The following is a 17,371-nucleotide window of genomic DNA, read 5'->3' on the forward strand; positions in this document are numbered from 1 at the left end:
GGAGCTTAAATACCTGGAATGGAACAGAACCATCAAAGGTTGGGGATTTTACCTTCAGAGTAGACGTTGAAGTGATTGGACGGTTCAATTGTAGCTCCTGAATCCGATCTTTCAAAGCATCCATCTCGGCCTCCACTTTATTTTGTCGTTCACTAACAGCCTCCAGCTGCGATGAGAATTTTGTTTCCTGTGCCTCCAGCTTTGTCGAGATACGCTCTTCTTGTGCTTCGAGCTGTAATGTTATGCGTGCCTCTTGTTCTTTTAATTGTTCTGCAATTTGTGACGCCATGTGTGTTTTCTGTTCTTCCAATTGTGTTTCCATCTTTGATGTTATACGATTCTCCTGTGATTCTAGTTGTGATGCCATATATGTCTTCTCCTCCGCCAGTTGAGATGACACTGTCGATGTTTGAGCAGATATTGCAGCTAAAATCATGTTCAAGTCTGTGCTGGTAACCGTCTGCGATGTTTCGTTTTTCTCTTCAATTTTTGTTGTCTCCTCGCCATCAGATGAAAGACATACTCTTCCACATCAATTCCTTCTGCTTCCATTGCTTCTCGTAGCCGTGCCTGAAGTTCAAGTTTAACGCCGCTTGTATTCAATCCACGGCTCTCCAACTCCTTCTTCAGTTGCTGGATCTTCAATTCACTGAACTTTGCCATGTCCTTGTTGTCCTCCGGGATTTATTCAACAATTCCTCTTCTGACACCAATTGTAACGAATTTGCTGCAAATCCTCTTATTTGCCCTTTTGCTAGGTTCGTATCGCTAAACTGTTGAATAAATAACTCCAATATTGAATAATGGAAAAATGGCCTTTATTAAAATACTTCACAATAACATTAAATCTGTGCAACGAATAGCTTAATAACCAAACTGATAGCTTAAATGAAACTGACTTTCAAAATAATACTGCTATTGCTCGCTAGATATCGTCTTAGTCGTAACTGCTTGACAACTCAAATCAAACTGATTTACAGCGCCTCTACATCTGTCGCCTTTTATACTCTTTGGTTTCCTCGTTCGCATTTTCTAGAATCTACTAGCATTGTCCATGAGCTCTCAAACTTCTCAGCTATAACTAAAATTGAACAATTTTATACATCTTCTAGGCGCTTCCAGAATCTACTAGTCCAGTAGCTCTCAAACTTCTCAGCTGTAACTACAATTGCACAATTTTATAGTTTTTCTCATTGCATACTTATAGGAGTATCTCAGATGCATGTGTTAGTGCATTGACTCTCCGCTGCTCATATACGTACATGGTACATATATGTAGACGCAGTTATTGTTTCGTTTATGTAGATACATAATGATTGAATTATTGATGTGCATTCACGTCACTGCTTAGCATCGGCTTAGAGACGGCAGCACTCCTTAATTTTGCTAATATTCGTGACAATACCTTAAGTTTTGGTACCGTGGGGATTTGCGCTTTATGCAGCACCTCAAACAGCGCGTTCGTGCCTTGCTTTTGGAGGTTTGGAACCACTTCCTCCAGCCACCAGAGCTCGCGATGTTTTCACACGCTATCATCTTCACACCATTATATTCTCTATTTTTAGCACCTTCGAGAATGCCGGAGTCTTATCGTTATCTCCCTTTGGCTTATCTCCTGCTTCCGTAGTTGGAACTTCCCTCTGACTCGCAGCTTTCGAGGTAGTTGCTACCTGGCTATTGGACCCATCTGTCGTACATCTTTGGGCCTACTTTTCTTGTCTATGTGACTGCCCTGCCTCGCTGCTCTAGGACTGAGTCCTTTCTGCCTCTTGAAAGCAGGCTCGCCGGCTTCCGCCGAAGGGCTCCTTCATTCTGCCATTCGACGCTTCTTCCTCCTCGTACCTGTTGCAGAACCGAGGGTTTCTCGTAGCAAACCTTTTGAACTACCTTCGACCTACTTCTACCGGGTCCATTCCAAGCGCTCGATCTCCACTTCAGTTGGATCGACCACTGCTCTTAGGTGTTGGACAATTCTTAGTCCTGTACGATACTGCGAGAGAGCTCTTTTACTACCTCTGCTCCATGCCCTTCTCCACTCTACTACTCCGTTTTCATTTGTATGCTTTTCCAACACGGAATTCATTCAATCAACAATACACTCCCTCCCCGAGTCCGATGCATCGCTTAATGCGTATTTGTCGTCCTTGGCTTTCGATTCAGTCCTCCTCTTATCATCGTCCTTGTTACAATTAGGTTAAGAGACGTTCATCGTGGTCGTACGACCACCTGCCCGACAAGGCGGGCTCAGCGGTCCAGTATTATATACGGAGGAAGAACCGTCTGCCACAGCAGCGCCCTTTACTGTGGTAAGGCCATCGATACTTCTCGTGGTGGCCCGGTATCGGGAAGCCTCTTTCGAATACAGCCGAATTTATCCTCTGGCTGCAAATCGTCCAATGGGCACGGCCCGCGTAACACCCTGGATTAGGAGGTTGGCAGTTCTTGGTCAGCGATATCCCGCCGCCATCCTATGAGTTGAAACGGCGTAGATGCCAGTCCTATACAGCTCCGCCTGTTAGTCGGGCGCTATGGAGTTCGGCTAAGCTGTCACACCAACGACAAAGTGTCTACCCTAGTGAGGGCATTATTGGACCTACTCAACTCAAATCAATAGTTATCTGAATTGTTTTGACCGTGAATTTGTAAATTTTTTTGAATGCGTATCAATCGAAAACCATTGTGCTATGAAAATAAATTAAACTTTCACCGTTGCATCGTTGTACGTCTTACTTACAATTTAGGGGAAATTAACTGCTTGCAGTATTAAAATGCTCGATAAATTTCCTGCTCATTTTAAGTTCATATTACAAAGCTTACTGTTCCGTGAACATCCAAGCTTTGGTAACATAACTGAGCTTTCCGAATACCACCACCAACACGCAAATAATTGTAAGTGTAGTGATGCTAAATATTATGTGGCACTAGCAGTTATTCTACTCATTAGTGTCAAGTGTAGAGCTTAAATAATAATCACTAACTACTAAGTGCGAAGTCAAACATAAGTGAGCAATTGAAGTAGCAAACTACAGAAAAAAATTAATTAATTAATTTTTGTGTTTGTATTCCAGTTATTTTGTGGTATTCATTCACATTATTTTAATTATTAATCTTAGCGGAAAAGTATTCACAATTTTGAAATATTATCATACATTTATATTAATACTACTCAGTAATACAAGAGTGCTTAATTGCACAGATGTGCTAAAATTAAGCTTAGTTTGAAATATGACCTGAATGGCTATCTGGACAATATGAACTCTAGGGTGGCTCATATTTCGATAAACTTTTGTTTTCTTTGTCACAGCTTAATATCGGTTGCTCGTGAGAAATAGAAATTAAATATAACAAGTAAGGAAGGCTAGTTTCCAGTGAATTTGAACACTATGTACTTAGCTGAGTGCTCTTACATAAACAACTTCTTTCATTTGGCGCGATCATCAGCCGATTTTGTTCAGTCTATATATGGGGCTACAATGAATTGTAGTATTCATCCATTCACTCATTCATTCATTTGAACATATACAAATTTTCGTTTTGGTATGTCTTGAGATGCACTGACTCATTCATTTGTACATACATACAGTCTACGTCTCGTAACTTGAGGCTTCTTCTATTTCAAATTACTCACTACAAACCTTTTCCTAAACACAATTTATTTCCACGACTCGTTTACGCTTAAACTGCATTTTCCATACTCTATTCCGTTTTTGCTTACTATGCATATCCCAAAACTAACGTTATTTGCGCTGAGCTTGCGCTTCCCACCGAGCTGAATATATGTAAATACGCAGTTCATATTTTGTACACTTACGCCCCGATTCTAGTGTGGTAACAACATTCTTCACCACGGTAACGAAATAATGTGGCAACTTTTACACCCGTTTGGTATTCTACCCGCGAAAGTAGCCGGATAATTTTTTACCCACAAAAGTAGGTGGTTACATCGAAATAACCGCACAACAGCTGTTGTTTAGAAAAAGGCAAAACTGAAAAATAAAGAATTGTAAGCGCAAATAAGTAAAGTTGGTAAAAGAATAAAAGTGTTGCCTCTTGCTATACATATGTATTTGTTTACATTATGTACTTTCACAGAATAAATTACAATATACCTTTGTAGAAACTTATTATGCATAATATGCATATACATCAGGGATGCACCTTAACGTTAAGCTAATCGTTTATCAAAAAATTTCCACCGTTTCCGTTGAAACACTTCGAAATATTATCGATAAAGAAATTATCAAGATAAATTGTATCTCGTTTTTAACCGAAACGAAAAGCTTTTGTTAACGTTAAAAACGTTAACGAAAACGTGATACTTTATGTTTGAATTGTGCTGGCAATGCTATAGCCATGGTGAAGCCGTAAGGTGGCAACAACGAGCGCACATACACACACAAACTCTATGTAATTTGTTTGTGTAATTCGTTGGTGGTAATGTCAAAAATACTCTGAGAAATGTTCGTACTGTCAAAATTCATGAGAAAAGTTGCAATCAGCTTGGATAATGCTTTCACCTTTAATGACTCCGCCATCAATCAGCTTTGCCAGCATAGTTTGAAATTAATAATCAACATAAACGATTTGATTTCGTTTTGATATGGCAGAAAACGAAACGAAATCATTTCGTTAATTTGACGATCTTAACGTTAATAAACGAAACGAAATGACTTCGTTTCGTTTATTAACGTTGATTATCGTAACGAAATGATATCGTTTCGTTGGTTAAGCATGCCTGATATACATACACATCGTCCCGTTTATTCGTTAACCTCGTATCTAAAAGTGAGACATTTTCGGTAAAGTGAACACGGTTACCACACCATGTTTTCATTTGGGACCAAAATTAATTGAAAAAAAGGACCAAATTTTTGTTTTATTTTATTAGTATTAAATACAAAATTGTATGATGTTTCTACATAAAATTTTACTAAACATAGTGAAGACTTTCCTTTAATTCAAGCTGAACAAACAAATATATGTGCATGCAGCCAAAAAGTGTTTCTATATTTTGACATAGGATAAGTCTATGTCTTTCACCAACCAAATGTTGTGAACCTAGTGTTGGTCACAAAGCTCTTGGTTCTAGAATTATGTTGTTGATTGCAATGAAATAAAATATATAGTGCAGTTAGGTTTTAGTAAGAAGCGGTTCAAAATTTGCGTTCTGGTGTTGCCGAACTATGTATGTGGAAAAATCAGTAAATCATAAACGAAACTAGGCAATTTTGTTAGTGCTATTTTTATAGATGCTTACTTTTTCCCTTAACGTTTAAACTTCATATCACAGCCTATATTCAGTAAGTGTGAGTTTTGATCCCAGGCCTCAGGGGTTCTGCTAGCACCTACGCGAATAATTTTATACAAAACATTTCTTCCGAATCAAATCTCTTTTGCATTTGCTTCCTTCTGTTTTCGAGTTAAAATATTTCTTGTGCCAAGATACTTAATTTTCAATTACCTCGCGTGGCTTAACACCACAATAGTCCTGGAATTCCTTGAACTCATTGAGCTGGGTGAGAAAGATTTAAATATCAACGTGCCAAACGAGAAGTAATGCATAGAATTTCTTTGTATAAGTTTTGAAAGTGTTAGGCTCACGGCAGAGTACTCGCTATAAGCTATGCTAGGCGAGAAGTAATTTTTATTTTATATTGTTACGAATATTCTAAACTAAGGGGTACTGCCATCTCTAAGCCGTTGCTAAGCAGTGACGTGAATGCACATCAATAATTCAATCATTATGTCTACACATATGTACGTACACGAAGCAGAGAAGCAGCGCACAAACACATGCAGATATGAGAGCTATACACGCACATCTGTAGTTATAATTATAACAGATAATCAACTATTAGATTCTAGAACAGAAGCGCCTAGAAGATGCAACGAGGAAATCAAAGAGTATAAAAGGCCTCAACAATAGAGGCGCTAGAATCAGTTTTGATTAAGAACGCAATCTGTCGGGCAATAGTATAGTTGGTTTCATTAAAGCTATCAATCAGTCGAGTTAAGCAAGCTATCAGTAAGCGAAGTATAAGTGTTATTGTGCAGTACTTTAATAAAGGCCATTTCTGCATTATTGAAGATTGGAGTTATTTAGAAGGTTGCAAATAAGAGGATTTGAAGTAAATTCGTTACAATATATATATTTTACATAGTGTTGTATACCCCTCGAGATATCTAGCCGTTATTATTATAAAAAAAAAGAGTTTTTTTTTTGATCAGTCGGTTATTTCATCAACAATTAAGGACAATGTGTTTGCCAAAACTTTTCTTTTTATAGCCTGGCCTGAATTATATGCTAGGTGAAATATTATTGTTCTGGTACATTTTATTGACTGAGCAGGCGAATTTTTGGCCAATATTGTGAATTTTTACCTGAGTGAAAAAGAAAGAAAAGTACCATTCGTTCTACTGCCTAAAAAGGACCAAAATTGAAGACAAGGGACCAGCGGGCCAAATGGGGTTGGAAGGGACCATTTTTGGTCCAAATGGACCAAAGTGGCAACCGAAAAAGCGAAGAAAACTACCTTTCCAATTTCTCCACAGACACTGGTGAGTTTTTCGGTGATGACAGCGTTACCACTTGGGCCAGAATCGCGGATAAAAGAACTGGTAACGATATTCGGTTACATAATGTTCTGGGTACTATTTTACTGGTAACGCTCAGAATCGGGGCGTTAGTATGTAATTAATTAGAATAATTTTGTATAAATACTAAGGTAACTTCGTCAATAAAAACAATTATCTTCTGGACATCAAACAAGAAACCAAATTTTACTTTCTTTATTATTACAGAATATATAGACCTGTATAAAATTAGTTGATGATGACGTCTACTTAAAACAAAATGGTGTTTAAAGGCCTTGCTTTAAGAGAGAAAGCACTACGAATAATTTCGGTACAAAATAATTTAGCCGTTTGAACGAAAGGAGCATAAAAGGCCCACATAGTCATTTCACAAAAAGTTGGCGAATTCCTATGCCGTTAAATGCCTGGCAAACCCCTTTCTCTATGTAAAATACCCGAAACTCGTAGTTAAGGTAACGGCCTTCCCAGGGAGTTGCGCGTCATTTTGCCACAACTTTTATCAAGATACTATAAAAGGTAAAACTCTTACTTATCCAGAATCTGTCCCGTTATATGCAATATATATCTCGCATGTAATATAACGACATCAACCATCTTTTCAAATTTTGGATGGAGCGAAGCACTGCTACAACAACACCAAGGTATATATATAATACCAATAACTACATTTTGAGAAAAATTTCATCATCATATCAACGGCTTTTGATTGAAGGCTTAAACAACTTTTAAATGTAAGCGGTTCGAGCGCGAAGAGCTTATACGGAAATGATCAATTTGAATGATATAAATATCGTATTTGAACCACCATTCACGCGAAGCATTCCGTATGATATATTGAAAGAATATTTAAATCAAGATGATCCACCGTTTAATGATCCAAAAATTCCATCACACATACAAGGAACGGAACGACATATTCAATTGCTAGCTAGCGTTTCCCAACGGGTTATACCGGAAAATGTAGAGGCTGTTATGGCGACGACATTAGAGAGCCGTGCGAAATTGCCCAGACTTGAAAGTAAAAAAGACTTCAAACAATAATTTTTTTTAGTTTCTTTTCTATAACTCACTTAAATTAATTTTTTCATTTAGATATGTTCTGACTAAATAAATTTCTTAAGAGAAAAAATAGATATTATTATAAATAAATAATAAATATTATTATAAATAAATAAATAAAAATAAAGAAAAAACATAGGCATTTCGCTGATTTTTTTATGTAAAGTGCAAAACCGGCGTTTTTTTGAAATGTTTGTATGGTGAACCCCCAGGGGGGTTCCAGGGGGTGTGCCACTGGCATCGGTGGGTCGGGCCTCCAAAGTTAGTGGGGGTCGGTCATACATTTGGGCTCGATTGGAGCACTCTAAATGGGTCAAAGTGGGATTTTTCAAAATTTGCCCGTACCCAAAAGTTCGACCCAAATTGGGGGACATCAGAATTCGTTTTAGAGGTATGGTTCCTTCGGCAAAGTTTCTTATTTTGATCCCTAAAATACGATTTTCACAGAGCAATGATCGATTTTTAAATCGACCCGCCCTACTGTGTGTGTATGTATATATTTTCGAAGGAATATAGGGGATTCATAAATTCGTGGAACACCTTCCAAATGATGATGGACCACTCGATGGTTTATCAGACGAAAAAAAGAAGCTTGTTAAAATGTTAGGTAGTAAAAATATAAATGAGCTTTGTGAAATTTTCGGGAATATTGTTACTTTTGTTCTGACTACAACGAATATGCAAAAAGGCCATAAGTGCAATAGTCCTGCGGAATTTGTATTAAGCAAGGAATGCTTTACGATAGTTTGCAAAATGAATGTGGTGCAATTTACGTATACTGTTTTGCACTTTTCTGAAAATTAACTGAATGTGCTATGTATTGGAACGATTTTCTGTCATCCCTTGTCAAATTTGGTTTGGATACAAATCGATTTCAGCGTTGCGCCATCAGCAATGTAATTTTTTATTATTCATAGTTTATGTTATGTGTTCTTTGAGAAACGGGGGTGTTTTTCACTTGTCAACATGTGTGGTTAGCTGAGACAGGTAGAAGTCTTTGATTCTAGTCGTTGACCTTTTTTTGGGAATTTGTCTATTGTGCCTGTGTGATTACCCTTTTTTACAGGGAGGATCGTTGTTTTAACTATACAATCAAATCACAAATAAAAAGTATTCTTTATTTGGATACCGATTTAAACAAAAAGCAAGTAAGGAGCGCTAGGCTGGAACCGAACATTGCATATTCAGCTGCCAATTACAGCTTGCAAAACTTTTGAATTACCTTCTTTTAAAGGTGGGCGGTGCCACGCCCATTGTCCATAATTTTACAAATTTTCTATTCTGCGTCATAAGGTCAACCTGCCAAGTTTCATCGCTTTATCCATCTTTGGTAATGAATTATCGAACTTTTTCGGTTTTCGAAATTTTCGATATCGAAAAAGTGGGCGTGGTTCATTTTATATAGCGATCTGAGATGTGTGTCCAGGAACTTACACATCAAATTTCATTAAGATACTTCAAAATTTACTCAAATTATCGTGTTTACGGACAGACGGACGGACGTGGCTAAATGAATTTCTTTTTTCGTCCAAATCATTTTGATATATAGAAGTCTATATCTATCTCGATTTAAGTTTATGCCGTTACGGGGTACTGTTATGCGAACAAAATTAGTATACTCTGTGAGCTCTGCTCGGCTGAGTATAATAAAAAGATTTGGAAAATTTTCACATAAAAGTTACTTTTTATTTGTGAATACGCGACACATTCAAACTACCTGCTACCTGCTGACGCAAACCTGCTATGTCAAAAGGCCGAGAAGAAAAGATAAATATTATCGGAAAAATCTGACACTCCGGCAGCAAGAAGACTTAAAAGGAATCGCAAGTCGTAGACTCTGCAGAACAAAATTCTTCCTGACTGGAAATTAAGTGGGTAAAACTTTGATTTCTACACAGTTTGCAAAGAAATATGAGACCCAGCAGAGGAACAATCAACACCCAAAACCAAAGCATTGATTATAATAGAGAGGTCCACCTTTGTTGCGCCGAAGTAAGCCAGAATAATTTCATTAGCGTTCACTGCAATTCGAAAAAGTGTCCACAAATACCCCGATATCTTTTATGTGAACACATATAAAGTACTCTGTGCTTCTAAAATCACAGAATTGCTGTATGTGTCGACTTAGCAACACTCGATATTTAAGTAATTTGAGAAAAAATTTAAGTATCAAGTGTTGCTACATCCTCGTCGTCGATACTTCCCTAATATTAGGCTATGAGCACATCTGAATGTAATGAATATAGATGACACATTTTACTTAATTGAAGGGTAATCTATAAATGTGAGGCGTAGCATAACCTTATTAAGGTGAAGTTGGTCTTATATATGACTAACAATAGAAATTGGACGCGTCCAACACTTTTATTTATTTGTCTGATCAACGCCCTAAATTTATGAGGAGTGTGATGCCTAGTACCTAGGACCTACCTAATTATTTTCTATCTTTTAGTATTATTACTACTTAATGTAAGTATTGTTTTCAATAAAACCGTTTAACTTAAATGTACTTTTTTTATTATTTTATTTTCAAGCTTTTAGTCTTTATTTAATGCCGATTATTTCTCATTCTATTTAGTTCATTTAATGACTCATTATTACAAGGACTCTTTCCTGACAATTTGTTACACTCCTCAGTCCTCAATACATAATCATTCCAAAGACTTTACTCGACTGTGCGCCACGTATGCTTGTCCCTCCCCGAACTACAAATTATTTTGTACAGCAAGTTGATGTCACTTCTACCGGACTGCATGTAATATTTGTTCCAAATATAAGCCCAATCGGACCACAAAAACGATTTTTTTTTAATATTTCGATCCTTGCGCCACCTAGCGGCGATTTTTTTCATAGGTCTCTTTCTATTCTTGTATGTATTATGTGTTCCAAATATGAACCAAATCAGACCACAAATACGATTTTTTTTAATATTTCGATCCATGCGCCACCTATCGGAGTTTTTTCTTAGTATTGCATTGTCATCGGGTTCTGAACTATATTCCAAGTTTCAAGCTTGTAGCTTATCGGGGAGTTACTTAAATTTCAATTACAAAATTCGTTCACAACGGCCGTGCAGCCGGCCTGTTAAGTCAAGCTAAATAAAACCGTTTAAAAACTTTGGAAACGACACTGTTTTAGGATCTTTCATTGCTTCAAAAAGTTCCGTCGATATAACATTTTGAACACGAAGTGATATATTAACTTTGGTCCGATGTTTGTAATGTTGAGAAATATAGAAGATAGACTCACCATTAAGTATACCAAATTGATCAGGGCGACGAACTGAGTTGATATAGCCATGTCCGTCTGTCCGTCCGTCCGTCCGTCTGTCTGTTTGAACGCAAATTAGTCCCTCAAATTTTGAGATATCTCAATGAAATTTGGCACAAGGATGTATTTTTGTATTATATTAGACATTTGTCGGATTCGGTAGGATCGGACCCTTATAACATATATCTCCCATACAACCAATTGTTCAGATAAGACGATTTTGGTCATTCCGGTCGCAATTTAGAGATTATAAACGTGAAAATTGGTGATATATATTATAATATAGAAGATATCCTGAAAAAATCACTTTGATCGGAGCTATATATAGTTATATCCCATACAACCGATCGTTCATATAGAAAGATTTTTGGCCATTTCTCCCTTAATTGAGAAAGTATAAACGTGAAACTCGGTGATATATATTTTAATATATCATAGAAGATTTTCTGAAAAAATCACTTTGATCGGAGCTATATATAGTTATATCCCATACAACCGATCGTTCAGATAAGGGGGTTTTTTGCCATTTTTTATTTTATATTTTTTAGGTATGTACATCTGTTCACTATATATTTCTTATCTTATACATCCAATTATTTGGAGATTACGAACGGAATAACATTATTGTTCAGCCCCATTCATGAAAGGTATGAAGTCTTCGGCACAGCCGAAGACAGTCCCGTCCTTCCTCGTTTTTTTTTTTTAATTTTTTAAATACCAAAAAGCTGTGCCATAATTTAGTTCTTTTTAGTATCATGGTATGTTATGACTGTCGCATATAACGTTTTTCGCGATTACTTTTCAAATATCAGAACATTGAATTGATAAAAATACATATGCCAAATTTATTCCAATATTACAGCATAATTGCATGCCTAAAGCTTACTGATGATGAAAGCTTAGCACCCTTCGAAATGGATCTATCTGCACAGCTATGGCAGGTTGTCTAAAAAATTGTCTACTTAATATTCCAAAAAAAATACAATTTTTCAATTATAGAAAAATTAAAAAAAATAAACAATAATCATTACAAAAAATTATTGTTCTGGCCTTGAGCTCGTTTCGAACCTTGGCCGATAAAACAAAAACAATTGATAATTGCTTAACGTTACACTTGTTTCAGCAAACAAAAAATTTAAAGCTCCATATTTTAGCTTTTAAGAAAATTTTATAAAATTCAAAAAATCAAAAGTCTTTAGTGGGTAGATACTAAAATATATATTTATGTAATAACCACGTGCATGTTAAAACTACGGTTGCAAATCAAACAACAACAACTACAGCTATGTAATGCTTTTAGCAACTATGCATTTAACAAATGTCAATTTCATTTCCGACATTCGCCAGTGATTATCAGCAGGAATTAAAATAGCACTACAAAAAAGTTCCAACAAAAACAAAAACAATATGCTTTACAATCAGTTGAATTGTGTGTGGAAATGACAACAAATCTACTTGAACAAATTACATGCACATATTTATATATAGCAACATTATAATCACAGCAATACCATTTACAAAAACCACACAAAATTTTATCATCAACGCCACTTTCTCACCGCATATGCCCATTGTGCTTTTTGTAATTTAACCAAACTTACTTCGGTCGGTAATAGCATATCCTGTGAAGAGTTTATAAAGTGTGTAAATTGTTCCGTAGCAAGTGTAATACGTCCCATCTCATAGCAGAAGAGTGCAAAATTTAGGTGTACAAGCGGATTATGCCCGGTGGTATCCTTTTGAAATTGGAATTGTATTTCACTTGAACGTTGAAAAGCCTTAAACGCATTCTCACCATCCTCTAACTTGCGCAGGCAGACTTTAATTGGTTGCCACATCATACAGTAAATGTTTCCCAAAGAAATGTGATTCCGATAAGTGGAGAAGATTATTGGGTTGAAAGTTAATTGCACAGCAAGTTGAAATAAAAGTTTTATGCGGCGAAAATTGAGACATTGCGAAATTGTAGAAAAAAGAAAACTTGTAATTAGAAAAGTGTCTTAAACGTACGGTTTTATGAAGAAAGGGCTAAAAGTTTGTGACTTGTCCTTCCACAGTAATTAAGTAAAATAATGGAATAATAGAGAAAATAAAAGGGGTTCAAAGTGCCAAAATTGAAAAAAGAAAATTAAGTGATAATATAAATTTTTAAAGGGAAAGCTTTTGAAGAATAGATTAAAGTCTTATGTTACCTACTTAATTATGATCGGCGTGCACGCTTCATGACTAGATCGCCTAACACTTGTCACTGACGGCATGACCTTATGCAGATGTATTTGTTTTAAGTCATAAATGAGGTTTTTTAAGCTGGCAAAATGCATGTGTACCTCACGGGAGATTGGCAAAAGCAAAGAAACCCTCATGGTACATCTTCTGTGCACACATCGAATACTCTAACAAAATAGCAGAACAAAGCTAACTAATGGTGTAATAGTTTAGGCACTGATAAAGGAAGATAATGGGGAATGGGCATATATTAATAGAGTTCCTTAAAGCGCCTATCAACGCACATTTTCTATAGGGAGATAATGCGTAGGAGCCAATACAAAGTACTTACATTCAGATATCGGGGCGAGTAGCACCAACTTGACTAATACTTATATCAAGTGGGCGGTATAAACTTTGCCCAGGTTTAAGTCACTTGCATAGATGGAATATTTGCTGTCATGATTGAAATGTCGGGGAGAAGGATCATAGAATGGCTTAGCATAATAATTGATGTGTACATAAGGCTGAATCGGGAGAACCATGGTTCCTATCTTATTCATAATATTTGTATTTGAAAATCTCGCATTGAGAAGCACTCGCTGAGTTGGGAAGACGCTTAGATAAGGACGTTGTCGGAAGTGTTGCATAGGCTCCTACTCCCACTCGACAACCCATATAGATAAGAAACAAGTAAGGAAGGTTAAGTTCGGGTGTAACCGAACATTACATACTCAGTTGAGAGCTATGGTGACAACATAAGGGAAAATAACCATGTAGGAATATGAACCGAGGGAAACCCTGAAATGTGTTTGTATGACATGTCTATCAAATGAAAGGCACTAAAGAGTATTTTATGAGGGAGTGGGCCATAGTTCTATAGGTGGACGCCATTTAGGGATATCGCCATAAAGGTGGATCAGGGTTGACTCTAGAATTTTTTTGCACGATATGGGTATAAAATTAAAGGTATTAATGAGGGCTTTAAAAGGGAGTAATCCTTAGTTCCATAGGTGGACGCCGTTTCGAGATATCGCCATAAAGGTGGACCAGGGGTGACCCTAGAATTTGTTTGTACGATATGGGTATCAAATGAAAGGTGTTAATGAATATTTTAAAAGGGAGTAATCCTTAGTTCCACAGGTGGACGCCGTTTCGAGATATCGCCATAAAGGTGGACCAGGGGTGACCCTAGAATTTGTTTGTACGATATGGGTATCAAATGAAAGGTGTTAATGAATATTTTAAAAGGGAGTAATCCTTAGTTCCATAGGTGGACGCCGTTTCGAGATATCGCCATAAAGGTGGACCAGGGGTGACCCTAGAAATTGTTTGTACGATATGGGTATCAAATGAAAGGTGTTAATGAATATTTTAAAAGGGAGTAATCCTTAGTTCCATAGGTGGACGCCGTTTCGAGATATCGCCATAAAGGTGGACCAGGGGTGACCCTAGAATTTGTTTGTACGATATGGGTATCAAATGAAAGGTGTAAATGAATATTTTATAAGGGAGTAATCCTTAGTTCCATAGGTGGACGCCGTTTCGAGATATCGCCATAAAGGTGGACCAGGGGTGACCCTAGAATTTGTTTGTACAATATGGGTATCAAAAGAAAGGTGTTACTGAGTATTTTAAAGGGAGTGACCCTTAGTTCCATAGCTGGACGCCGTTTCGAGATATCGCCATAAAGGTGGACCAGGGGTGACCCTAGAATTTGTTTGTACGATATGGGTATCAAATGAAAGGTGTTACTGAGTATTTTAAAGGGTTCTTTAGTTCTATAGGTGGAAGCCGTTGCGAAATATCGCCATAAAGGTGGACCAGGGGTGACTCTAGAATGCGTTTGTACAATATGGGTATCAAACGAAAGGTGTTAATGAGTATTTTAAAAGGGAGTGGGCCTTAGTTCTCTAGGTGTAAGCCGTTGCAAAATATCGCCATAAAGGTGGACCAGGGGTAAACCTAGAATTTGTTTGTACCATATGGGTATCAAATTAAAGGTATTAATGATGGTTTTAAAAGGGAGTGGTGGTAGTTGTATAGGTGGTCGCCTTTTCAGAGATATCGCCATAAAGGTGGACCGGGGGTGAATCTAGAATGCGTTTGTACAATATGGGTATCAAACGAAAGGTGTTAATGAGTATTTTAAAAGGGAGTGGGCCTTTGTTCTATAGGTGGAAGCCGTTGCGAAATATCGCCATAAAGGTGGACCAGGGGTGACTCCAGAATGTGTTTGTACGATGTGGGTATAAAATTAGAGGTATTAGTGAGGGTTTTAAAAGGGAGTGGCTGTAGTTGTATAGGCGGTCGCCTTTTCGAGATATCGCCATAAAGGTGGACCAGGGGTGACTCTAGAATGCGTTTGTACAATATGGGTATCAAACGAAAGGTGTTAATGAGTATTTTAAAAGGGAGTGGGCCTTTGTTCTATAGGTGGAAGCCGTTGCGAAATATCGCCATAAAGGTGGACCAGGGGTGACTCTAGAATGTGTTTGTACGATACTGGTTTCAAATTAAAGGTATTAATGAGAGTTTTAAAAGGGAATGGTGGTAGTTGTATAGGTGGTCGCCTTTTCGAGATATCGCCATAAAGGTGGACCAGGGGTGACTCTAGAATATGTTTGTAAGATATGGGTATCAAATTAAAGGTGTTAATGAGTATTTTAAAAGGGCGTGGGGCTTTGTTCTATAGGTGGACGCCTTTTCGAGATATCGCCATAAAGGTGGACCAGGGGTGACTCTAGAATGTGTTTGTAGGATACTGGTTTCAAATTAAAGGTATTAATGAGAGTTTTAAAAGGGAATGGTGGTAGTTGTATATGTGAAGGCGTTTTCCAGATATCAACCAAAATGTGGACCAGGGTGACCCAGAACATCATCTGTTGGATACCGCTAATTTATTTATATATGTAATACCTGCCAAGATTTCAAGGCTTTTTTATTTCGCACTGCAGAACTTTTTCATTTTCTTCTACTTAACCCTGCCTTCATAACGTTATTTTGTATCGCTTAATTCATAACGATACGCCTGCCAGGCGTATAATGTTTAAGGACATCACCTGATGATTAATGAGTACATATAAAAAATCATGCTTCAGATATTTCAATGTTATTTTTTTAATAAAAGTCATTTTTGTAAAAAGCAATTGCTTATTTTAATACTTTTTTTTTTAAGTTTTATTATCATCCAAAAATCAACAAAAAAGGCAGTATTATCTGCGAGGAACTAAAAGTTTCTTTAAAAACTAAAATAACAATTTTTTAAATAATTCAATAAGTTACCAATATTTCATTTATACAATGTTAATTCATAAAAGCACAATTTTAACATTCTATATACATGAGTTGCGAATAATACTTTTATGTTCGTTGCATACGGGCTTTGAACATTTCGTACAAGTCATTTTAGACATACGTCGAATTTTTGATGGGCAGAATGTACATACTCTGTAGATGACAGTTGGTTGTCTTTTAGTAAGGCAGATAGAGTAAGTATCCCAAAAGGGGAACGAATTTCCATTGAACTTGTATCTCCAAACGTTTTATTTGTCATGTGAGTTCCACGTTTTAGAGATATTTCAATATTTGTCCACTACGTAATTTCGGATATTATTTCATCCGTGAAAAAGGCATCAAAACACGAGATAGGTTCGCAGAAAGACTTACATGCTCGGGTAGGTTCCTCTTCCGAGGAACTGTAGTCGCTGGAAAGGTTTTGCAGGTACTTAGCTATTTGCATGTCGTCTAGTCCTTGATTTCTTGCCATTTGTGTGTTAAAATTTCTACGAGGATGGCCTAGGTACCTTAATTTTAAAATAAATTTAAAGCGTAAAAGTAACACAAATCATAACGATACGTCTCTCAAGCGTATGTAACATCCATATTTCATGAAATACGAAACTCACTCTACAAAATCAACCACCACTGCAAATCTGTGAGTAACGACTGAGATAAATGTGAGTATGAGTTTCCTGAGACAGCAATTGTAAGAGGGAGACCAAAAATAAAAAATGTGATACGCCTCGCAGACGTACGTTATGAAAGCAGGATTAATATGGTAGGTGTCACAACCATTTTACAAAGTTTTTCCTAAAGTTATATTTCGCGTCAATAAACCAATCCAATTACCATGTTTCATCCCTTTTTTCGTATTTGGTATAGAATTATGGCATTTTTTTCATTTTTCGTAATATTCGATATCGAAAAAGTGGGCGTGGTCATAGTCGGATTTCGTTCACTT

General features: G+C 36.8%; 1 protein-coding gene across 3 annotated transcripts in view; it reads right to left on the reverse strand.

Annotated features, from left to right (window-relative positions):
* BBS4 (Bardet-Biedl syndrome 4) overlaps positions 1–17,371 on the reverse strand; it is a 174,554-nt gene that overhangs the window by 22,600 nt on the left and 134,583 nt on the right. For all 3 annotated transcript variants that reach the window (XM_067777827.1, XM_067777826.1, XM_067777828.1), the window contains one exon: positions 12,525–12,742. In XM_067777827.1, coding sequence (XP_067633928.1) covers positions 12,525–12,742 — 218 coding nt within the window. The remainder of the gene's footprint in view (positions 1–12,524; positions 12,743–17,371) is intronic.

Source organism: Eurosta solidaginis, chromosome 3, assembly GCF_040869045.1.
Source record: "Eurosta solidaginis isolate ZX-2024a chromosome 3, ASM4086904v1, whole genome shotgun sequence".
Classification (NCBI taxonomy): domain Eukaryota; kingdom Metazoa; phylum Arthropoda; class Insecta; order Diptera; family Tephritidae; genus Eurosta; species Eurosta solidaginis.